This window comes from Andrena cerasifolii, chromosome 11, assembly GCF_050908995.1.
Source record: "Andrena cerasifolii isolate SP2316 chromosome 11, iyAndCera1_principal, whole genome shotgun sequence".
Taxonomy (NCBI): domain Eukaryota; kingdom Metazoa; phylum Arthropoda; class Insecta; order Hymenoptera; family Andrenidae; genus Andrena; species Andrena cerasifolii.
In genome coordinates this window covers 7353958-7376695 of record NC_135128.1, presented here as the reverse complement: position 1 = coordinate 7376695, position 22738 = coordinate 7353958, and the positions used below count along the sequence as shown (strand labels likewise).

Sequence of the window (22738 nt, the reverse complement as noted above, 5' to 3'; positions counted from 1 at the left end):
GCGATTCCGGGCGCGATTCACGAGGAGAATGTCGTCCCCCGTGCGGATTTTCGTATTTCCCCGCGAATTATGCTAATTACCGGGGCTCTTGCTGTCACGGCGCGGAGCTAGGCGAGTGGCCTCCGCCAGCGGGCAGAGGCACGTTGTTCCGAGCCCCCGAGGAAGAGCGAGCGGCCTCGGCGCGTTAAGTCTCTCGTCTCTGGGAGGGAAAAAAAAAAAAAAAAAAAAAAAAAACCAGCAACCAGCTGCTGGAATATGCCGCCGCCTGCCAGACCGACGACCACCGCGACGCCCCGGCGACCCGGCCACGGAAGAAATCGATTTATCCGACGTTCCACGAGTCGTTCTCCTCCGTTCTGACGAGACGCGACGCGGCGATGCAACGGGGCAAATCGAGAACGACGCCTAACGAAAATACGAAGATCGATCGGCCCTCCCAGCGGCGAGAATTCGATTAACAGGCCCGTGGAACGAGGGGCTCCTCGACTCTCGTCTACTGTCGCTGCCTCTATTTTACGATCCACTTGGGCTATCGCGTGAAAGTTTGATGTTACGCCGATGAAAATAGCTGTTGCAGTTTCGACCCGTGCGCGGAGGCGCGGTCCTATATGCGGCGACGCTTGGCGCGCGGACGAAAATCCTCGCGCTCGAACCGAGGGCGAAATTGTGCCCATTACGGGCAATGAAATTCGCGAGGGCATGATAAAATCACGCGTCGCTATTTGCCGGGTCGATTGTGTAGAAATGAAGCTCGAATGGAAACAAGCGGACGGAGAATGCAGGCGCGTAGATAATGAAATGATTAACGGATCGCGCGTAATATCCGTAAGTACGCGAAATAACTGCTCGCGCTGGACGCGCTCGAAATGAACGCCGACCAACGTGTGTCCGCTCGATGTAGGGTAACGGCAGGTAATACGGAACGGCGCGTAATGTGGAAATTCGTCAAATTTCGATAAAGAAATAACGAACTCTTCAGGCAATCGTTTGTACTAGGTCTTTAGACGCAATAGACGATGATACTGACAGTTGAGCATCAGTCGGACATCCATCGTTGAAAAAGAAACGTTTATATTTTTCGTGGGGTGTAGAAGTTTCTGAAAAGTTCATCAGACAGTTAAATATTGTAGTGGAGGTATGTTACAAAGTATTATTTTGATATAATTCATCATTAAATATGCGTGCTCTTGATTATTCAACAATAGTTTACCAATGAATTTACTTTCTTCTTGGTATAATTCTTAATTTCTTGTCGGAACATGTGTGTACGTAATATGGAACACACCGAGTAACATAGATGAAGTTGATAATGACGATGACGACGATGATGCGAAATGCTTATTTTGCGATGGTTATTATAAAGATAATCACAATGAAAAGTAGACCCGAAGTATTCGCGGTTTTCAGTAGGCACGCGAAGAATGTGAGGCTTCCGACGTATTATTCACGTGCCAAACGTGTAGGAGACGCAGAAAGCAGGAATAAGTTCCAAAAATGATGTATATTTATTTATTTGTGTTTTCTACTTAATCAGTCTTCAATTTTAGTAAAAGAAAGTAAAGATTTTTTAGTTTTCTTTACAAATTTCGTAGGTGTTCCATATTAGCACCCCTTTTTCGAACGGCCGATTTGCACTTTGTTCAGTTTTTTTACTATAATTGCAAAACAATTGGATTGTTTTACATTTCATTATGTAAATATAATTATACATTAGTTCCTTCGTCCCCTCGTGTCAGTTTTATTAGAAAAAAAAAACAAATTCCCCTACTTTTGACGAGCTTGTGAAATCAGATGTTCCATATTCCCTGCCTTTACCCTAATCAACGTTACATTCGATTGTAAAAGGAACACCGGTGGGGTATGAATCGAAATTGCAGAGCTCCGTCAGAGATAGGTGGGCCGCGAGCGCGCTCCCGCGGTTCAGGCGGATGGAGAGGAGCGACAACTTCGATTCCGTGGCTCTCGGAGCGTCGTTTACACCGTTATCTAACTTTCAGCTGCCGCGCTTGATAAGTTCGCCGTTTGATAAGTTCCACGATCGAGATAGTGGCGAAGTTGCGCGATAACAAACAGCGCTGGGCGTTTTATTCGACGCCCGTGGCCCCGGGGCCGGGAGGGTGTGGGGACGGAGAGAAAATTTGTTGGGAAGGTATCGGAGGCGCGCGATCCCTCGGCTGATTCCGATCTCGAGGACCGTTGGCGGTGAATTTAATCACGATCGGAAGGGCCTTTATCGCTCTCTGTTCGCCCCGGCGAGAGATAAAAAGCCTCGATCTCTCAATAGGAATTTCAAAGTCCACCAATAATTAACCGGCGACCGTCTACTCGTTTCTCCGGTTTCAACGGGGCGCGTCCTCGTCGCGAATTACACGCCGCCGAACGTGTCCCGAATCTGGCCCTTAATGAATCATAATTCCCCGATCCGCCAGCCAGCCTTCCACCTTTCCCTCCGCCCCTCTCTCCGCGAAGAGTCGTTGAAAACGAGGCGCGCCGAGCGAGCGCATAAATGCGCCCCAGCCGCCAGGAGCCGAGGCAGGGAAAAAAATCGTGGGAAACCGGTGGAAAGTGGGTGGGCCAGCCTTGCAAATGCGATATCTTGCTAACGAGCCAGTAATGTGCGGCGGGCCGCGCCAATAATTTCAATTTGCTGGTAGCTGCTGGCGTCGAAGGTGGCGCGGCTGCCCTGACCAGGGCCTCCTCTGAATAGGGGCGTGTTTCACAGCCCTTCCACCTACCACTTCTCGCCCACCTCAGCACTGCATTTTAAAAACTTCAAAATTCCTTCTGTCCTCCTCCGTGCCTCTTGCTCCTCGTTGCCTCTGTTTGCTTCTTCTGAAAAGCCACCCCTTTGTAAACGAACACTCCCCGGTGACTAATTTCAAATCTGTTTAGCAATGATTCAGTGGATACTTTTCAGAAATCTGTGAACTCTGTAATAGACGCGCGGACTTGAGCTGTTCGAGTACTCGAATATATATATATAATTCGAGCCGTTCGGTTCTTTCAAGCGCTCGGATCGGATCGGAAACCGAGTCTCGGCTCGAATCGAATTTATATATATATAGTGTTTGTATGGATTTAGCTTTCGCTGATACCACAGTATTGAGTACTCGAATATTCGAGTAGCTCGAAATTCGATTCGAGCCGAGACTCGGTTTCCGATCCGATCCGAGCGCTTGAAAGAACTGGGCAATTCTTTCGTGCAGCTCGATATTATTGAATAGTTCGTTATATCGAGTATGATAAATATTTCGGATATATTATCGTACGTTTTTCTAATGGAATAGATATAATGATTACATTGTCCGACAAGGTTTTTGAACCTTAATGAAATGTATCGTTCCCGATGAATTTTTGCTCGCTGAAAACTAATTTGGCGGTGAAAATGGCGTAGCACGTCATGATACATCGATGTTATGAACATCACGTTTAGTCCACTAAACAAACAATTTGTTTAAACAAATGATTGCAAAATTACATGTTTTGGTACATATAGAATCGTGTTCTGCGAGGAAAATAACTAAACAAAAATATGTTTATTCTAAAACTTTTTCCGGCCCACTTTTTCCGAGTACTCGAACAGCTCTAGACGCGAGAATTAATGTTCAATAAGGGATGAAGAGTGGCTACGCGAGAGGCTACTTGTCCACAGGGGGTTGACTTAGTCCTGTTCGTGGTAGTTATCGACAGGCTAGGCAGCTCGTGCGTTTTAATTAGCGGTTAGGGTACACGGGCACGTTAGCGAGCCCCCGACGCGAGCATCCGGGATGCAAGATTTATTCGTTTGGCCAGGCTTCGGGCCGTAGGAGATCGAAAATTCGTCATCTAGGATAACGCGCGCGGAGCATCGTGCGGCCTGTTAATTAATGACGATAACTGGGTTTTCGGGGCGTCGCTGGAATTATGAGGGGAGCGTCGCCCGTTCGGAAATAACGCACCTGGTGCTATCTGACCGTCGGTGGCGAAGATGTCGGTGCCTCTATGAAATTATTCGAACGCCAGCGCTCCTGTAATATCATTCTCGGGGCCCGAGTCCGTCCATAAATAACCCCTGCCACCGAAATCCACTTAACACGGCTAACTATAGATGCATTTAATAGGAACGGCTGATATAGCTCTCCAACGGGACAGCCGTTACTCTTCCGTCGACCTCTTTCCTGCCCGATCCAAACCAACCCCTCGAGGGCACCGTTTCCACTTTTTATCCGAATTTCGAAGCGTCCTCGGCGACATCGATCGCCTCATTAAGGATCGACGTATCGGCCTGGGAAATGGGGATTATTCTCCACGGTTGCCGCCGTAATCAGCGCGTGGCAGGTATCGTGGGACCGGATCTGTGACTCATTAGCCGCGAAATCCGCGCAACCCCCCGGGACGCTGTCGATATCCGTGGCTCGTGGGGGCCTCGGAATATAAAATTCTTCATTTAAGACGGCTTATCGATAAATTTAAAAGAGCCACGCGGAGGGTAGAATCCACCGCGCGCCCCGGTTCGCGAATACTCCTCAGTCATCGTCCATCCCCGAAAGTGGCTCAAGAGGCGAGCGAAAAAGATTCCTCGCTCTGTCCCGCGCCATCGCCGATCACCCAACCGGCCTGGTCATGCTCGAGTCTCCGGAGATTGGCCATATAAGTCCCCGTAAATAGAAAACGACGGGTTCGAGGGTATTTCCGGCGAAGCAGGGGCTGCGGACCGCCTATCCGCCGCGACAGGCTCGGTGTTTCGTTTCGAGCGACGAGGAGACGTTAAACGAGAGGGTAGGGCGAGGAGGATGAGGGAAAGAAGGGAAGCGCGATGTGAAACGTGGCAGGGTGAAACAGTACCCGTGGCGAGCACATGGGGCTCGGGGTTTAACCTTGACCCTCGCGGAACTCGAAACTCACCACGCCCCGAAGATGAACCTCCCTCGACCCTTCGTCTTTTCCTGAATGTTTTAACTGCTCCTTTGATTTATCGAGGGCTTCCAATTTCTTTTCGCTCCTTCCGCTGGAAAAGGAGCAGTTGCAGGAGGCAGGCTCCCTCAGTTCGTAATTCGCCGCAAGTCAGACCGTCGCGGATTCTTTCACAGTAATCGCGATCCGGTCGTTTCATTCGCTTCGACCTTCGCGAACAATCGATCACTCTGCAAACAGAACGCGTTAAACGTTGGCTCGCCGGGGCCGGGGGGAATGAGGCGGCGATTTAATCATACAACGGAGGAGAGCGAACGAAAGATGCGTCGAAAGTTAAATAATTACACTCGCGGCGCACAGTGGTACGTAATGACATTTTTTGGTCAGATCACCCTACAGGTCGTAATTTTTTAGAAAACTTGACGATTCTTTTTTTAAATTCTGCGCAATTAAATTCTCTATCGATCTGTTCGGTCGAAATTTTGAATTTTGTTGCTGATTTTTTTTTATATTTAACGAATTATATAGCACTTTTCGAAGATCAGTATCTGTGGGGTTTTTTGGTCGTCTGTTCCGAATTTTATTATTATTATTATTACTATTATTATTCATGGGCGTGTCACGCCCTTTAGTTTAAAAAAGAGGAGCGTAAAAAAAGGATTACATATTGACTAAAACTAAATACTTAAACTTTAAACTTAACTTAAACTTAAAACTAACACATAAGCAAAAAACTAAAATTAAGGATAGAAAACATACTAAAGAATAAAAAATATAAAGCATATACGTAAAAACAGACAATAGGGCCGAGAAAGGGAAAGAGAAAGAAAGAAAGAGAAAGAAAGAAAGAAAGAAAGTCAGAGAAATTTAAAGACAGTTTTCAAATTTTACAATTTGATCTACAGTATTAGATTTGTGGTACAAATAAAAAATTTGATCTTTATAATAATTACCTCATGTTCGTAATCAGCGTCCCCGAAAATCTAGACGCACTATGTTTCTTCCGAACAAGCCCATTTTCTGAAACTTTGCTTCAACAAATTGGATTCACCACCTTCAATTTCGAAAATCTGACTTCAAATTCGGAACAGGCGGCCAAAAAAGCCCACAGATACTGATCTTCGAAAAGTGCTGTATAATTCGCTGAATATAAAAAAATCAGTAACGAAATTCAAAATTTCGGCCGGACAGATCGACAGAGAAAATACAATCGCGAAGAATTTAAAAAAAATCGTCAAGTTTTCTGAAAAATTACGACCTGTAAGGTGATTCGAACATAAAATGTGATTATGTACCACTGTGCGGCGGTCGGTCGGGGAGCAGAATAGGTTAATTAAAACGAGCAGCGCGCAACGTGATAATTCGCGATCCATCCCGAAACATTATGTAAATACGATTAACCGCGGTTTGTTTTTGTCGAGGGCCCTCTTCACACCGACCCCGGTAATCGCGGCTTCCTTTTTTCCCCATCTTTCGAATCCTATGTGCGGAAGATTAAAAGCGTTCTCTCGCCATTCGCGATTATTACGGGGGAGCGTAGACCGGGAGTAGCCCGGGCTTTTACATTATATCCGCCCAGAAAATTCCAGCCTTATCTCGCCCACAATGTTTCATTCTCCTCCGCTCCCTCCCTCTGTCTCCTCCATTCTCCGCGTCCCTCGACGACGACCAGCATTCAGCGTGCTCTTGCAAATTTTCAATCGCGCCAGTCGTGTCGCGCCCGTTTCGAATCGCTTCGAGAGCCCGCTATCTGGATCTCGGAAAGGCTCAAAGCTCCCGATACCCCACCATCGATCTGTCTTTTCAGTCCGGAGCTTGCACATATTATATCCACGCGTCCCTATTCTTCCACCGTTCCGCCGCGGAGCCTATTCAACTCGACGGCCTCGACGCGGCTGCCACGTGAACTGTTACGCTCTCAATGGAATTTCGCGCAGCGTTCGAAATGGAGCCGAATGGAAAGACAAAGCTCCGCGTAAAAATCAGCGCGTTACATTTCACGTGGGCCACTTGCCAGGCCCCTTTTCATTCGCGCGATCTCGCGCGGCAGTTTTCGGGAAGGGAACGACCCAGATCTATCGCCGTGTAACTCCATGCCATTCACACATCGCTTCTCGTGCGTTCGCAGGTCCAGAAAACAGCTGTCCCAGGAACGAAGGTCGCCAGCCGTGGAATATAATTAGTCCTCCACTTATGGACCGTCGGACCAGCTATGGGTCCGCTGAAGCACGCGCACCGTCCGCAAGGATCCACGGAGTACTTGGAAGTCGGCCTTTGTGCGAACACGTGCGGGCCGCAGCCAGCTTATTTCCTTCTTTAACCGGGGCCCCTTTCCCCGCATTCAGGGAGCCACGAAAGGAACGCTCTGGGAAATACCCAGGCGGTCGGGAAATCCTTGAAGGGAAGCCGGGCGTTTTCGGAAACATTTGGCTGGCCGTGAGGACTTCCTGGTCCCTTTATGGCAGCCGCTCGGGGGTCACGAATCGGATTTCCCAGCGTGGAAGCGACCGCCGAGGAAACAGACGGGTAGCTATACAGGCGAGCGGAATTAGCATCGATCGTGTCGCTGAACGGGGCCGAGCGACGGGGCGAGATTTTTCCAAGGAAGGAGCGTTGTTCCATTAACTTTCCTCCTTAATCGAATCTCGCGTCCCTTTCGCTCAGTCTGCCTCCGCGAAGCTTCGCGTAATCGTTTCACTTAAATAAGAAGTTACGCGCTGAAGTTGCACGGGGTAGTTTGAACGCGGCTAATCTAAATCCCGAGCCGGGAACAAAGGAAATTAACCGTAGGAGAGAGCAGTCGAATCGCTGCGAGGTTTTCGTTGCTCGTCCGATCGACGGCGGCTCGAAAATTCCTCGCGAAAAGTCTGCGAATCCGCGGAGCACGTGGAGGTGAAGGGGAGGGGGCGCGCGCTCGTTGGGGACATGGGAGAGGAGATTCTTTTGAAATTTTTCAGACAATTCGTTGCCGTGGCGGAGGGAACACGCCGGGGTCTGGTGGAATAAGGAAGAGGAGCGAGGAGGAGCAGCAATTCCTTCGGACGTGGAGATGGAGGAGGCCAGCAGATATTCTTTTTAAGGCGGAACACTTTACTGCTGCTCGTTCCACGCTGGTAATGGAGAATCCCCCAGCCGCCCCGAGGAATTAATTCGGGGCTAACGCCGAGACACTCCCCGATATCGAGTCACTTGGCTCCACGGACCCGGTGTTAGTATCTGCTTACCACCCTCTCGGTTAGCTTTTCGCTGTACTTTAGCCGTTTTAACTCGAGGTCACCTTTTTCCCTCCTCTCCCACCCTCTCTCTCTCTCTCTCTCTCTCTCTCTCCCTCTCTCTCTCTCTCTCTCTCTCTCTCTCTCTCTCTCTCTCTCTCTCTCTCTCTCTCTCTCCGACTCTGGTCGTTGGAACGATTTCTAATTCACCCCCTAATTTCCCTGGCGATCCTTAATTTCGTTTTCACTGGGTCATTTCTAGAAAGGTAGAGTTCTTCTGGGACTGCTTTTTGTTCGCCCTTTAGCGTTCGAACCCACTTGGACGGCGTTCTGCCGCGTTCGGCCCCGGTTAATCGTATCTTTAAACGGCCGAGCCCTTTATATCGACGGGGCCGCGGTTCTCAAGATGAAAAGCGAGCTCCTGGCGACGTTCCACGAGGGCCGAGGAACTCCCGGGAGTCGCGCGGAGCTTTTTAATTAGCCCGAAAAGAAATCGCTGGTGCTGGGAGGGGCAGGGAGCAGCGGCCCGCCTAAATACGTAATTAAAGCCCCGTTGAATCCCAATGTGTACCGAAGCGGGGGTGTAATTGCCGCGCGCTTCAGAGAGAGGCCAACCGCGGAAAATTATACTGTCACCGAGCGGCGAGAAAATCGGCCAGGAAACGCGCAGTACACGCCTGCCATTCCTCCACGGTTTCAGGGGATTCTTGGCGCGGTTCCCCGTCTCTTTGCCCACCCTCCGGCAGCCCGCGCCCGCCTCTTTATTTGTCCCCCGCGGGTGAAATGGTCGCGCGTCTGCGCTGCCGACCTCGAGCCACTCTCGAACCGCTCCTCAAACGAACAAGTAATTGATAGCAGGCATGGGGACTGGATTAAAAAAGAAAATCGAGGGGGTGAGGACCCTCGGTATTGCGGGCAAAGGTTCGGTTACGCGCGGTATGCGGGGCGTAGAAGGAAGCGAGCGGCGTTTTAATTCCGAAGGCAGACTCCGCGAGCATTTCCATAAGTCGAAACCCAAATTCTCTTCGTCCCTGTACATCGGGCGAATCTGATCCGCGCGCAAAAGTCTCCCTCCCCAAGCGTTTCAACCCCTTGGAATTCTATTTTCGGCCAGGAGAGCCCTCTGCGTGTTTTCCCACCAGAAATTAAAAATTCAAAATTCAAAATTCAATAAACGCAGACGGGTGCTTTCCATAAATCATGAGAATTCAGATGCGCTCGCGAAGCGCGCGCGAAACAGGCGAGGCGAGGCTGGAAGGGGAGCGCGAGGACGGGGGATCCTGTCAGGGTGGGGGGCGAAACAGCGGCGCGAGAAAGAGAGGGAAATGCAAAGATGGCGCCACGCGTGCACGCGCGACAGGGACCGGAGCCGCTGGAAGAACAGAGACGCGACCACGTTCACTTCCTTCCCCTCGCTGCGACGAGACTGACCGGCCGAAACGTCCGAATCCGATCGGTCCGATCGCTCAGTTGTGCGCGAGACACTTTTCGCGGCGCGTGCTCGGTGTGCCGACGCGGCTCTCCGCGATTATTCACGAGTGTTCGCGAGCGAGTTCTGTGGATACGCGGCGACCAATCCCCAGTTCCGTTGCATCAGCATCCGACTCTGTCGGTCCACGACGTGGTCGGGTGTTCCGAGGAACGCGGAGCTCCGGTGCTCTAATTTCCCCGTGATTCTCGAGGCGGCAGTGCACGCGTGCCTTTTCTATAACCGTGACACGGAGATCCGCGAACGGAATTCTGGCGAGAGAGAGGAAACGCGTCCAGACACGGCGGAAGAGGGAGAGAGAGAGAGAGAGAGAGCGAGGAGGCAGAGGGTATTTTGGACGCAGATCGATCGGTCGAGGCCGCTCTGGTTCGCGCCATGTGACCGGTCAAAGACCACTCGGATTGGAGGTTAGAAACGTCGCGCTTAATGCGACCGAATCACTCGCATCCGCTCTGCGATCATTTTCCCGAAATACGCCGCGTATCTGCATTATTTACCCACTGTATAAATTCATCCAGACGTATCGCACGCGCTCTCCGTATACTTCGCTTGTAGTTCCATATCGTTAACGTAGATAGCGGTAATCGCTAGTTCCATTGAAAGAAAACGACCTCTCTTGTATATTCCTTGTTCTGGGTTACACTAGGGCAGTGCTTCCCAAACGCTCGTCGTCGCAGTGCGCGCCCGTTTTGGAACTTATATGAAGGTGATTTAACGGAAGCTAAAGGTATTTATTTTTCAACACACTCTTCAAGAATTTGTGCAACTTGCTAAGTAGATCTCTCGCTACACAAGTCTAACGTACATTCGGCGGGGTCCCGTGTCTCCTAAAGACGTTACGCGAGCCCCTGAGGATACTACACTTCGGGAAGCACCGCGCTAGGGTTCCCCGTGCATCGGCACTGGGGAGAAAATCAAATCTGCCGACGATTGGCCAGCGTGTGTCAGCACCAGGGGAGTCTGGGAGGTCGTTTCTCGCTGCGGCGGGCTTCGCGTCCGCGAGGGGAAAGCCGGCTGCGCGCGCGAGAGTGTCGTTGTCTCGGGTCAGATGTAAAAATAAAAAGGAAGCAGACGCGTCTCAAGGCTATCGGTCCGCGTTATTGTCTCAGCCAGGACCGTAAAATCGCGCGTCCGTCTCCCTTGCGATTTTTATTTCGCGTCCCGACACGCTGGCAGCGTGCCTCTCCTTATCGCGGTTTCGTGGATGCGTGTACCGTTTATGGAACGGCGTAAAAGAACTCGAGGAGACCGCTACCCGGACGCCCCCTTCCCAACGACGAGCGGGAAATCGTGCCTCGAACGACCCCTCTGGAAACTATCACTTCGCGGCTTCTCGGTTATTGCCGCGTAAAGTTTACGTCGCGTCGATACAATGAACCGCTTAATTGCACCGTTGATAAATCTGCTGGACCTTGCTTCGATACGTTCGCGCGAATCTCGGGCTTGCGCGTCCTCCTATCCTCGCGAACGAAGACAGAAGAGGAGGAACGCGACGAACAAGGGACGAACGGAAAGGGATCGCTCGTGCGTGAAATTCCCTTGGAACGAATTCGAGGGAAAGCAAACAAGCCCCCCGTGTACCGCCTCTCTGTGTACTAACCGGTATACGCCTCTTGCAATTTGGTCGAAGGATCGGTCGATAGCGACGAAGGTTAACGATTACGTGTTCGAACGTTTTCGACCACGATACGATATCTCCGCGCTACGGTTCGACGCTTGGGCGATCCCAATGCGAGAATTCTCGCTGCTCGGTCGCCGCCTGACATTGTTGCACGTGTGCGTCGCATGAGCCACGTGTTTCCGAAGCGAGTGAGATCTCTGATATATGCGTTCAACCTTCATCTCGGCAAGCAGTGGTGGTCAAAAGCAAGTATACACTGTCAAATGTTATTGCTCGAGCATTATTTTCTTCTTTTTTTTTTAAACATGTCTGTAAATAACTGGAACGAAAAGGACTCGGGGTCTTATTGTGTTGATATCCAGCTAAACGATCCCCTTGCGCTACGTGGCACAAATTGCGGGATTGTAATCCCTTCTTATCGAGTTACGGCATTTTCGTTACTGTTTATACTTCTCTGTGACCACCGGTGTGCGTACTTTTTCGGGGAATCGTCGGCATACAATGAGATTAGCTGATAAATTGTTTGCGCCTGTCTGTCGACAATCCCACGACCGAGTTTCATTTGTAAATAGCGTGGCAAGCGACTTGGAAGGCGTTCCAATTCGACTGGGCGAAGTTGAGTGTGTTTTCGAAGATCAGTGGGGTCGGTGGTTAGCGGTCAGAATTCGAAATTCTCCAGCGAGGAGGCGAAACAATGCTAGTAGGTGAATATCGCGTAGTCTGTGGTTGATAACGCACACTTATCTAACAGATCATGATCCGCCTACCGAATCTCAGATTAATTTAGGCCACTTCACTGGCTCTGTTTCCAACACGGCGATGCTTCCTCGTTTTTTGCTACGTTACTCGACGACTTCAATTCGTTTGAATGAGGAAGTCGCGAAACAGAAGCCCGTGATGTGCGTAGGTTACCGTTTGCTGAATTCACTGCCGCTGGGTGAGTGAGAAGGTAGGATCGATATTGGATCAGACGTGTTGGGAGGAGTTACGCGCCGAGTATTCCCCGTAATGATTGAAAACGAAAGAAACCTGTAAGTCTGGGGCAAGGTTAGGAGCTTGCTCCTGTTGTATAATGCCACGCGGCTTCCTTCAGGGCCGTAAATGGGCGTCGACGCGAAGCAATGCGATTTATTTCTATTCGTGGGGCTGGGGAGCTCTACAAAAGTGTAAAGATTGTAATCACTGCGTATCTATCGAGCATGTGTCGTCGCGAGCGTATTCGATAATACAATGTCCTCGCGATAGCATACGGTATGGGGTTCTCAATTTGGTCACTTCGCACTCGTACAATGTCGAATCTAAGTAGGCGTGTGCAAGTACTGCTTAGTAAGTAAACAATATTCATGTATCTTCTAGAAAGATTGAGAACCCCTGCACCGTGCGACCGACTGAAATCGAATACAGTCGGCTTATGTAAAACATATTTATTTTAGAATACCTTGCACCTCGAGCAACCGAATAATTTCGCATTCCCTATTCAAGGTATCATTTTACACGAACATTGTCACGCGACCTTTTTTTTTCTCCAGAAATTACCGATACTTACCGACACGTCTCATTATCGGAACCTCGCCGATCTTGTATCTCGATTTTTCGAGTCCACGTCGTCGCAGTGTAAAATGTCGCGGTGTCCCGAGTTCCCATAGCTTCTCCGGCAAACGATAGCCCATTGTCGCGTGAAAAGGTCTGTTCAGCTTATCGCGCTCCCTTATCGGTATAGGAAAGTCGTTGGTTATTTACAGAGCAACCGATAATTCAGATTACATCTCACTCGTCTCGTTGTGCTACGTGGAACAGTGAGTCACTTGCGTGACTTACGGGTTAGGGGACGTCTTGTTTGTCGAAAATTCAAGCGGTCCAATTCGGCCGCGGTTGGTCAATATCAGTCTCTCTGTTACCGGTCGTGTAACCCCGGAGGAGTGCAGAGCTCGCCGGACAAAATACGAGATTACGTCGTCCCTGTTAGCGCGGCGCATTCCGTAATCGGGGACAAACACAAATTTCACCCGCGATTAGATAATACTGCGCGATAGGAGGGAAACGCGTGTATCGTTCAGCGCCGGAAGGGACGGTTAGTCGTTAACACTCTCCTATCGATACTGTTGCTCGTCTAACGAAGAAAAAGGAGCAGCGGGGACCGACGTGTCGATAGGAATATTTTTTCAGGACCAATGCAAGTAATCTCAAACCTCTAAAATGTTTCTACAAGCGGACATTACGTGCCCAAAGTCCCTTATCATTCTCCTGTCCGGTGTAGGGTTGTCAGACGACTGGACGGAGAACTGATAAGGGCCCGCGGGTTGCAGAATCATCGTGGGACCTCGGCCGGGCCCAATGAAGAGGATCTAGTGTGGGTATTTTATTCATTGCATTTTTGTACTGTTCTTATTTCCTGTGTTCTGATAAATAATAAACTTGTGTGAAACATATTGGATAATGATAATTATTTTGTCCCCTTCTCTGCTTATAGAATAAGACCAGCGTATAGGAAAGACACGATTACAAAGTATATCTCTTCATTATGGCAAATAAATAATACAAAAAGATGGATTCGTGATATATACTCGCATGTACATATATACAGTCGCACACAGTGCTACGCGTCCCTTATACTTAGGTAAGAATAAATACAATAGTATTCGTTTAACGATTATCGCACAACTTCTGTCCCGCGTATTGAGCAAAATTTTCCAATCTTTAGGAGTAATTATATTTCTCGCGTAATTACGATCGCGATTACATTCAGCTGCTTTTCGGTGCGGCACTCTCTATCTCGTAATTAGGGTTGATCTGAATGATTTGTCTAGTAGCGTTCTCCAACTTCCGCTGAGGATTCTGTACAATTAAGATCTGCTTTGTGTCCTCCTTCTCTGCTAGTAGCTGACCCACTCCCATGAACTTAAGGGCAGGCACGGCTTTGATCAGCATCGCGTTAGGAATCGACACGTTAGTGTTGCAGTCCATTTTGGGAAAAATCACCGGGTTCTTGGAAGCTGCCAGAGAGAACTTTTTCTTCGGCACGATAGGCACTTCTGTGGCAGAGATGGACGTCGATCGTTTCAAGGCAGTTCCGAGCAAGGGCGGGGTAGTTACAAGCCCCGAATGGAACGATATTATCTTAGGATCTAGAATAACGCCATTTCCTATGAAAATAGGCAAGTGTGAGTTAAATAAATAAATGATATAGAGGTTAATCATCGTACACCGCGCCGCTTACCTTTTTGCATTCCCCGTGTGACAGGACAATCCTTGTGGGCCAACAAAAGAGTTTTCAACTTGGCGACCTCTGCCCGCAACACCTTTATCTCCATTTGCAGAGCCACGTTAGTCTCATTTACATTCGCGACCGTCCGCTCGAGCTGCTGTATCCACGCTTTCCTTTTCGCTCTCGCTCTCATCGAGCTGGCACGATTCCTTTCAAGGGTATCCTTCTTTTTTATCTGGTCTTGCATCGGCTTGCTTCGATTCTCTTTTCTAGAATTGATCGACTCGCTCTTCTCGGAGTTGTCGTCCGGTTTCTGATTCTGCAAATCTGTATTCTTTGCCAGTGCCTGCTTTAATTTCTGCAATTAGAAGTTTAGTTGACAAAACCGTTCACCAACTATAGAAACTTGTACTATACAGGGTAATTCCATTTAAATGGATACACGGGAACATCTTCGAAACATTTCTAGATATCGTAAGTAGTTTCAATTATATTTGCGTGATCGATTTAAATGCGACACCCGGTATACACAATACCATTTTTGCTAAGGACAACGCCGAACCCAGAGGTTTCTTAAGCTCCCCTTGTGACGCGCATTGCAAAGGGGGCTCGGTCTTTATCACAACCGTTTGCTGCTTTATCAACTGTGTAGTATTTGAGTTCGTAAAACCTCCAACCGGTATCGCAGATAACTGCATTAGTTTACCATCGGATGTTTTTAGAAGTAGCTGCACGTCCACGCCGTTTATTGATCTTTACAAAAGTGCATCCCATAGTCGTTATTAAGAACAATTTAATTCATATCGAATGCAATAATTAACCGTTAACTCACAGCTGTGGGGTGGCCTGTTCTTGCAACACTCGTGATATTATCGGAGTATTTGTAACATGATTGATAATGGCCTCCGTGAGTGCCTCGTTTTTATCAGTCATTAATTTGTCCTGCTCCTCTGATCCACTAAATTTCACACCGCTACAGACACCGGCGTCGATCGTCGTTCTTTCGTCTGTAACTTTCTCCGTGATTGAGATACTACTGGTGCATTCCTGCACACTGCTTTCTGATAGAATCTGATTGTTTCCAGATAAAACATCCGCTATGTGCGGAAATATGTGAGGCGTGTGCAGAGTGTCATCTATAATTCCAGACTAAACAAACACTTGTACATTAGGTAAATCCATTACAAGCATTCCCAAGTTCTTCTCAACGCGCTTATTACCTCTGGTACTGTTAGTGCACCTGTAGTCCCTGACTCCACAGCCCTTCTGAATGTCTCTTCAAAAGGATTCACGTTCTGTAAGTCTTGGAACAATCCCACTTCTTCGCAGTTTCTGATGAAACGTGTTGGAGTTGGTGTTTGATCCGCTACACATATCGAAGTATTCATCATTTCCTTTATCTCTTTCTGTGTTATAATTAAAAGAATACATTTAAATACGGCCTTTACCCATGAAACCATTATTTTTCGAACCGCTCCCTAGATTTAACATCATGTCATGTTTCTTCTTATGTATCCTTAACTGATCTTCCGTTATGAAACTCTGCAAGAAGAAAGCAACAGCTACACTCCTGGATTGTAATATATAATACATAGATATGTATGTTCGTAAACAGTGATTATAGAAGTGAAATTTTATACAAAGCCCATTGCGTTTCCATCATTCGAATATAGAGGATACTTGTAAATACTATAGGTTTACCATATTGCATCCAGATGAGGAACAAGTGAAAGGTTTTCCAGTATCTGCCATCATTAATTTGCATTACTGGAAGACCTACAACGGTTCACAGGTGGTACAGCTGAAGATCGAAACGAAGCTGGAAATATTTACAGCAGCCTGCAACGCGTCGAAAGCCATTATTCCTCTGGAATTCTTGGTTAGAATAACACATTCCTTCTAAACGTAGCTATTGCCGATTGCTTTCAAGATTATTTAAAAATCAAATAAACGAGACGTAAATAATAACACAAAGTTTCGAGCCAGTTTTGACACTTTGGTTTGAATCAGCTGTTTCAACATAGAATCGACAGCCTGCTGATAATAAACAGCAACATAGAGACGCGTACGCAGTGAACAAGTGGAGCAACGTGATCTCTGGTAATAGAGGCCTAGGGAAATTTCTCAAATGCAGTCGCAATCTAGCGGTGAACACTGAACTATATTCTTCGCATTCCCACAGCACCTTTGCACAATTCTCACACCACTTCTACGCTGTATATATAATGAATAAATGAATAAATATATACATAAACTACACCACACGGCACCAGACGACATGCATACAAAGCTGCAAAAAGAATCAGCGCCACACGAAAACGCAACAAAGTTGCAAATGGTAAATTTTTTCAACAATGTTGCAAACGGAATTTCTTTGTCTTTGGTGTAGTGTGGCGTGGCGTGGAATGGTGTAGTGTTGTGTTATGTTATGTGGTGTGTCATGTGGTGTAGTGTAGTGTTGTGTCGATTCCGTAAGTACATACGTCCAAGCACTGTAAGGTATTTATTACTCTTTTGTTGGCTATTGATAGTGCGGAATGAACTCTTGAAGATGTTTAAATTCTCATAAATGAAATGTTAACAATAATTTGTACACGAAGTGGCAATAAATTGTGGTAATGCTAAAATTCTTATTATTCTTGTACACGCTTATGTAGAAACGAAAAGATCTTTCCACTATTCAGACTATATCGTACATCGAAATATGATTTCAGGTTATAAAGGTTAGGAGGCCGAAATATTTTAAGAAGGAAACAGTTCGAAAATAAATAAAACAGGTTTCCCACACATTATTAAATGCAATAACTGTTGAAAGCTGTGTATGAGAAGCAAGTATATCTCTGTTGTCAACGTTATTTAAAAAATAGTCAAAGATGCAAGGAAGCAGGAGTATTGGGAGGTTTCTATTATCTCGTAAGTTTTAAAAATAATACTTCTTCGTTCCACGCATATTTGTTTATTGATATTCCTGATTTTATTTTGCAGCCCATTGTTTGTTCAAGTCTGCTCCAGCAGCTGGAGTAAAGTCTTTTGCACCTGGAGCTTCTTTCGAAAGTAAAGAAATTATTAAATTACTAAGAGATAAAAAAGCTAGAACTATACTTATAATAGAATCTATTCTTTATTAGATGTTGAGTTTCCTGAACGTAACAAGCTCAGAATCGTACTTAGATCACCTTTGTACCCACCAACCCAACGACCTTTTAAAATGCAGAAGAAGCTGAGACTAATGCGTGGTTACGAAGAGTATCATAATACTCTTTTGCATAAGCAATACGGCATAATAGTAAGGAAATAGGTATTAAAGCTCTTCTGTTTATTACACACCTAAAATTATATAAAATTGTAGGCAACAGGAGGTGGCAGAATGAGACACAGTCATTTCGAAGTGGTACGTTTTACATTACTAAAGAACTTGGATTTCAAAACTTCATTTGCAGTCTGGAGACTCCAGGACCCATGGCAACCAATCACTAAAAAGGTTTCCATTATCATAACACCAAATAGCAAACATGTAGAAAGGTTCATTAGAATTATTAAATTACGACGATCTTCTGTGACAGAGTCAAGGAGTGCGCATGGGAAGTGGTAAAGGTGGCATCGATCATTACATCACCCCAGTGAAAGCCGGCCAAGTTATCGTAGAAGTTGGAGGCCTGATTGAATTTTTCGAGGTAATGAAACCCTGCATCCACAATTCCTCGACATCTTACGCTACATAATACGCGGAATGGTTTGCCAGGTGAAACGCGTCCTGATCGACATCGCGCGCAAATTACCGTTCGCTGCTATGGCGGTGAGCCAAGAGATGCTAGAAAAGATGGCAGTAGAGGAGAAGAGGTTGGAGGAGGAAAATCAGAATTCCTGGACCTGGAAGTATATCATTCAAAACAATATGCTCGGTTGCCACAAGTGGATATCGAAGTACGACAAGCGGTGGTTTAATAAATACTTGTAAACAGTAAACATTTGTACTTGTACATATCTCTTAATAAACGATTTATCGAAGCTGAAATTCAGAATACCTCTTTTCGCTTCATGTTCTCCTGATACCTGGGCCAAAATCTGGCAAAAATTTTCAGAATGCACAAAATTGGGCTTTGTAACAGGAGAACATGATGTCGAAAGAGGTGGCACTAAGTAATGTCTTCGGAGAGAGAATCGAGGATGCCTTCGAAGCTGAAATTCAGAATACCTCTTTTCGCTTCATGTTCTCCTGATACCTGGGCCAAAATCTGGCAAAAATTTTCAGAATGCACAAAATTGGGCTTTGTAACAGGAGAACATGATGTCGAAAGAGGTGGCACTAAGTAATGTCTTCGGAGAGAGAATCGAGGATGCCTTCGAAGCTGAAATTCAGAATACCTCTTTTCGCTTCATGTTCTCCTGATACCTGGGCCAAAATCTGGCAAAAATTTTCAGAATGCACAAAATTGGGCTTTGTAACAGGAGAACATGATGTCGAAAGAGGTGGCACTAAGTAATGTCTTCGGAGAGAGAATCGAGGATGCCTTCGAAGCTGAAATTCAGAATACCTCTTTTCGCTTCATGTTCTCCTGATACCTGGGCCAAAATCTGGCAAAAATTTTCAGAATGCACAAAATTGGGCTTTGTAACAGGAGAACATGATGTCGAAAGAGGTGGCACTAAGTAATGTCTTCGGAGAGAGAATCGAGGATGCCTTCGAAGCTGAAATTCAGAATACCTCTTTTCGCTTCATGTTCTCCTGATACCTGGGTCAAAATCTGGCAAAAATTTTCAGAATGCACAAAATTGGGCTTTGTAACAGGAGAACATGATGTCGAAAGAGGTGGCACTAAGTAATGTCTTCGGAGAGAGAATCGAGGATGCCTTCGAAGCTGAAATTCAGAATACCTCTTTTCGCTTCATGTTCTCCTGATACCTGGGCCAAAATCTGGCAAAAATTTTCAGAATGCACAAAATTGGGCTTTGTAACAGGAGAACATGATGTCGAAAGAGGTGGCACTAAGTAATGTCTTCGGAGAGAGAATCGAGGATGCCTTCGAAGCTGAAATTCAGAATACCTCTTTTCGCTTCATGTTCTCCTGATACCTGGGCCAAAATCTGGCAAAAATTTTCAGAATGCACAAAATTGGGCTTTGTAACAGGAGAACATGATGTCGAAAGAGGTGGCACTAAGTAATGTCTTCGGAGAGAGAATCGAGGATGCCTTCGAAGCTGAAATTCAGAATACCTCTTTTCGCTTCATGTTCTCCTGATACCTGGGCCAAAATCTGGCAAAAATTTTCAGAATGCACAAAATTGGGCTTTGTAACAGGAGAACATGATGTCGAAAGAGGTGGCACTAAGTAATGTCTTCGGAGAGAGAATCGAGGATGCCTTCGAAGCTGAAATTCAGAATACCTCTTTTCGCTTCATGTTCTCCTGATACCTGGGCCAAAATCTGGCAAAAATTTTCAGAATGCACAAAATTGGGCTTTGTAACAGGAGAACATGATGTCGAAAGAGGTGGCACTAAGTAATGTCTTCGGAGAGAGAATCGAGGATGCCTTCGAAGCTGAAATTCAGAATACCTCTTTTCGCTTCATGTTCTCCTGATACCTGGGCCAAAATCTGGCAAAAATTTTCAGAATGCACAAAATTGGGCTTTGTAACAGGAGAACATGATGTCGAAAGAGGTGGCACTAAGTAATGTCTTCGGAGAGAGAATCGAGGATGCCTTCGAAGCTGAAATTCAGAATACCTCTTTTCGCTTCATGTTCTCCTGATACCTGGGCCAAAATCTGGCAAAAATTTTCAGAATGCACAAAATTGGGCTTTGTAACAGGAGAACATGATGTCGAAAGAGGTGGCACTAAGTAATGTCTTCGGAGAGAGAATCGAGGATGCCTTCGAAGCTGAAATTCAGAATACCTCTTTTCGCTTCATGTTCTCCTGATACCTGGGCCAAAATCTGGCAAAAATTTTCAGAATGCACAAAATTGGGCTTTGTAACAGGAGAACATGATGTCGAAAGAGGTGGCACTAAGTAATGTCTTCGGAGAGAGAATCGAGGATGCCTTCGAAGCTGAAATTCAGAATACCTCTTTTCGCTTCATGTTCTCCTGATACCTGGGCCAAAATCTGGCAAAAATTTTCAGAATGCACAAAATTGGGCTTTGTAACAGGAGAACATGATGTCGAAAGAGGTGGCACTAAGTAATGTCTTCGGAGAGAGAATCGAGGATGCCTTCGAAGCTGAAATTCAGAATACCTCTTTTCGCTTCATGTTCTCCTGATACCTGGGCCAAAATCTGGCAAAAATTTTCAGAATGCACAAAATTGGGCTTTGTAACAGGAGAACATGATGTCGAAAGAGGTGGCACTAAGTAATGTCTTCGGAGAGAGAATCGAGGATGCCTTCGAAGCTGAAATTCAGAATACCTCTTTTCGCTTCATGTTCTCCTGATACCTGGGCCAAAATCTGGCAAAAATTTTCAGAATGCACAAAATTGGGCTTTGTAACAGGAGAACATGATGTCGAAAGAGGTGGCACTAAGTAATGTCTTCGGAGAGAGAATCGAGGATGCCTTCGAAGCTGAAATTCAGAATACCTCTTTTCGCTTCATGTTCTCCTGATACCTGGGCCAAAATCTGGCAAAAATTTTCAGAATGCACAAAATTGGGCTTTGTAACAGGAGAACATGATGTCGAAAGAGGTGGCACTAAGTAATGTCTTCGGAGAGAGAATCGAGGATGCCTTCGAAGCTGAAATTCAGAATACCTCTTTTCGCTTCATGTTCTCCTGATACCTGGGCCAAAATCTGGCAAAAATTTTCAGAATGCACAAAATTGGGCTTTGTAACAGGAGAACATGATGTCGAAAGAGGTGGCACTAAGTAATGTCTTCGGAGAGAGAATCGAGGATGCCTTCGAAGCTGAAATTCAGAATACCTCTTTTCGCTTCATGTTCTCCTGATACCTGGGCCAAAATCTGGCAAAAATTTTCAGAATGCACAAAATTGGGCTTTGTAACAGGAGAACATGCCGTCGAAAGAGGTGGCACAAAGTAATGTCTCTGAAGAGAAGTAGAAGCCTTGAACGAAAGTCGATAGAGTTTGAGAGTAGTGAATGGCATATTTAAAGTAGTGCTTTAATGTGAAGATTTTTAAAACCACTCTGCGTGGAAGGATCTTTTCAACAGATTTCAGAGTAGGTAGTTGCTGAATTGGCCGCTTCTCGTGTCGCACCCAACGTTACCAACTGATTCTAAAATAAGATTACAGTGCTACGAGTGGTAGGAATTAATATTAAGTCTTACCGGAAACATAAAATCTAAAACGACTAATTTCAATCAACATGTTGCACAATAAAATTATTCCCTTTACTAATATATTTTCATACGTGACAAAATGTTGTAACGTTTCTCCCATTTTCAATAATAGACAAGTCAAGTTACTAAAAATATTTTTCTTCTTACAGGTTTTAACTTCGGAATATTTCGACGGAATGATGGAAACCTTGATAGTAATCACAAGAAAATAGTGACTTTATATACCTTATACTTTATTGTAACACTGTAAAGGCCTTTTATGCAAATATATTGAAAGAAACTTGAAACAAACTGTATTATTATTCAGAAATACCTTTTACATATTCCTATCCAAATTCCAAATATCTATGGTATTTCCTTAAGAATACCATAGATTTCGTTTGTTAATAAGTCGATATTGAAGAAAATTTTGCAACTAGTGTCCATGGAATACTATTCAGAAATTACAAGCTTCGAGTCTTTCAAAAGCATCACATTAACCGAGAACTGTTTAAAGGCCCATGAAAGGCGTAGCTCTTGTTTGCTACTTTAAGGCGATGCCTTTGAAGCTGAAATAGCCACTAAACATTTGTTGTCATATAGCATATATTTAGGTTATATTTTCTGTCACTTCGAGGAGCCGACCACATAATAATCTCGCGTATCCAGTCTGCGCATTTTCACTAGCCCAATTCAACATTCAATACAATTTTGTATATATAATGTTTGTTGATAACTGCTTTCTGCAGAGGACGTGTAATAAGTGTATTTCATGTTCTGTTTCGGTGCTTTGCTAATAAAAAAATGTCTAACCTAACAAATTTCATTTTCTGGGGACATTCCCTCATCTATTTTCCCTTTTCGGCGAAACTTCCGAAAACCGGTCAAACCCGATTGGGCTGAAATTTTGCAAATAGCTTCATTTTGCATAAAAATAACGTTTGCGAGAAGGATTTTTGGCGACTCGAATTTTTTTTTTACCATTTCAATGCCGTTCCCTACCTTACCGACAGAGTCGAGAATAGGATACAACAGTTATTCAGTG

At 45.9% G+C, this 22738-nt stretch overlaps 2 protein-coding genes and 1 long non-coding RNA gene across 6 annotated transcripts in view; 2 read left to right on the top strand and 1 right to left on the bottom strand.

The window, feature by feature from the left end:
- The window catches only part of LOC143374485 (uncharacterized), a 70805-nt gene extending 57133 nt beyond the window's left edge, over window positions 1-13672 (top strand). Inside the window, exon 3 of the long non-coding RNA XR_013086668.1 lies at window positions 7022-13672. This is a non-coding gene — a long non-coding RNA (uncharacterized LOC143374485). The remainder of the gene's footprint in view (window positions 1-7021) is intronic.
- Window positions 13673-13714: 42 nt separating this feature from the next.
- Atf-2 (Activating transcription factor-2) lies at window positions 13715-16490 on the bottom strand. Of its 2 annotated transcripts, none has more exons than XM_076822639.1 (7): window positions 16122-16490; window positions 15869-15962; window positions 15641-15786; window positions 15253-15569; window positions 14957-15173; window positions 14433-14778; window positions 13715-14340 (listed from the first exon to the last, which is right to left on the bottom strand). In XM_076822639.1, the coding sequence occupies exons 1-7, from the start codon at window positions 16173-16175 to the stop codon at window positions 13958-13960; spliced, it is 1557 nt and encodes a 518-aa protein (XP_076678754.1). In that variant the 5' UTR covers window positions 16176-16490; the 3' UTR covers window positions 13715-13957. The 2 variants fall into 2 exon arrangements, with proteins under 2 accessions (XP_076678754.1, XP_076678753.1); XM_076822638.1 differs by having other exon boundaries at window positions 13715-14358; window positions 16122-16486.
- A 235-nt stretch (window positions 16491-16725) lies between these two features.
- Window positions 16726-18425, top strand: LOC143374483 (large ribosomal subunit protein uL16m-like). 3 transcript variants are annotated; one of them, XM_076822641.1, is made up of 7 exons: window positions 16726-16891; window positions 17135-17333; window positions 17406-17474; window positions 17549-17706; window positions 17770-17901; window positions 17984-18094; window positions 18163-18425. In XM_076822641.1, exons 2-7 carry the CDS (start codon window positions 17294-17296, stop codon window positions 18376-18378), a joined length of 726 nt encoding a protein of 241 aa, XP_076678756.1. In that variant the 5' UTR covers window positions 16726-16891; window positions 17135-17293; the 3' UTR covers window positions 18379-18425. The 3 variants fall into 3 exon arrangements, with proteins under 3 accessions (XP_076678756.1, XP_076678755.1, XP_076678757.1); XM_076822640.1 differs by lacking the exon at window positions 16726-16891 and adding an exon at window positions 16901-17035; XM_076822642.1 differs by lacking the exon at window positions 16726-16891 and adding an exon at window positions 16942-16996.
- The last annotated feature ends 4313 nt before the right edge of the window (window positions 18426-22738 follow it).

Excerpts from the sequence above, each read along its gene's own strand:
- Atf-2 (XM_076822638.1), bottom strand. The coding sequence starts at position 16,175 with ATGATGGCAGATACTGGAAAACCTTTCACTTGTTCCTCATCTGGATGC. Across the intron at positions 14,779-14,956 it reads CGTTGTCCTTAGCAAAAATG|AAATTAAAGCAGGCACTGGC; the intron begins GTATTGTGTATA and ends TTCTAATTGCAG. Across the intron at positions 14,359-14,432 it reads CACACGGGGAATGCAAAAAG|GAAATGGCGTTATTCTAGAT; the intron begins GTAAGCGGCGCG and ends CTATTTTCATAG.
- LOC143374483 (XM_076822641.1), top strand. The coding sequence starts at position 17,294 with ATGCAAGGAAGCAGGAGTATTGGGAGGTTTCTATTATCTC. Across the intron at positions 17,334-17,405 it reads TGGGAGGTTTCTATTATCTC|CCCATTGTTTGTTCAAGTCT; the intron begins GTAAGTTTTAAA and ends TTTATTTTGCAG. Across the intron at positions 18,095-18,162 it reads GCCTGATTGAATTTTTCGAG|GTGAAACGCGTCCTGATCGA; the intron begins GTAATGAAACCC and ends ATGGTTTGCCAG.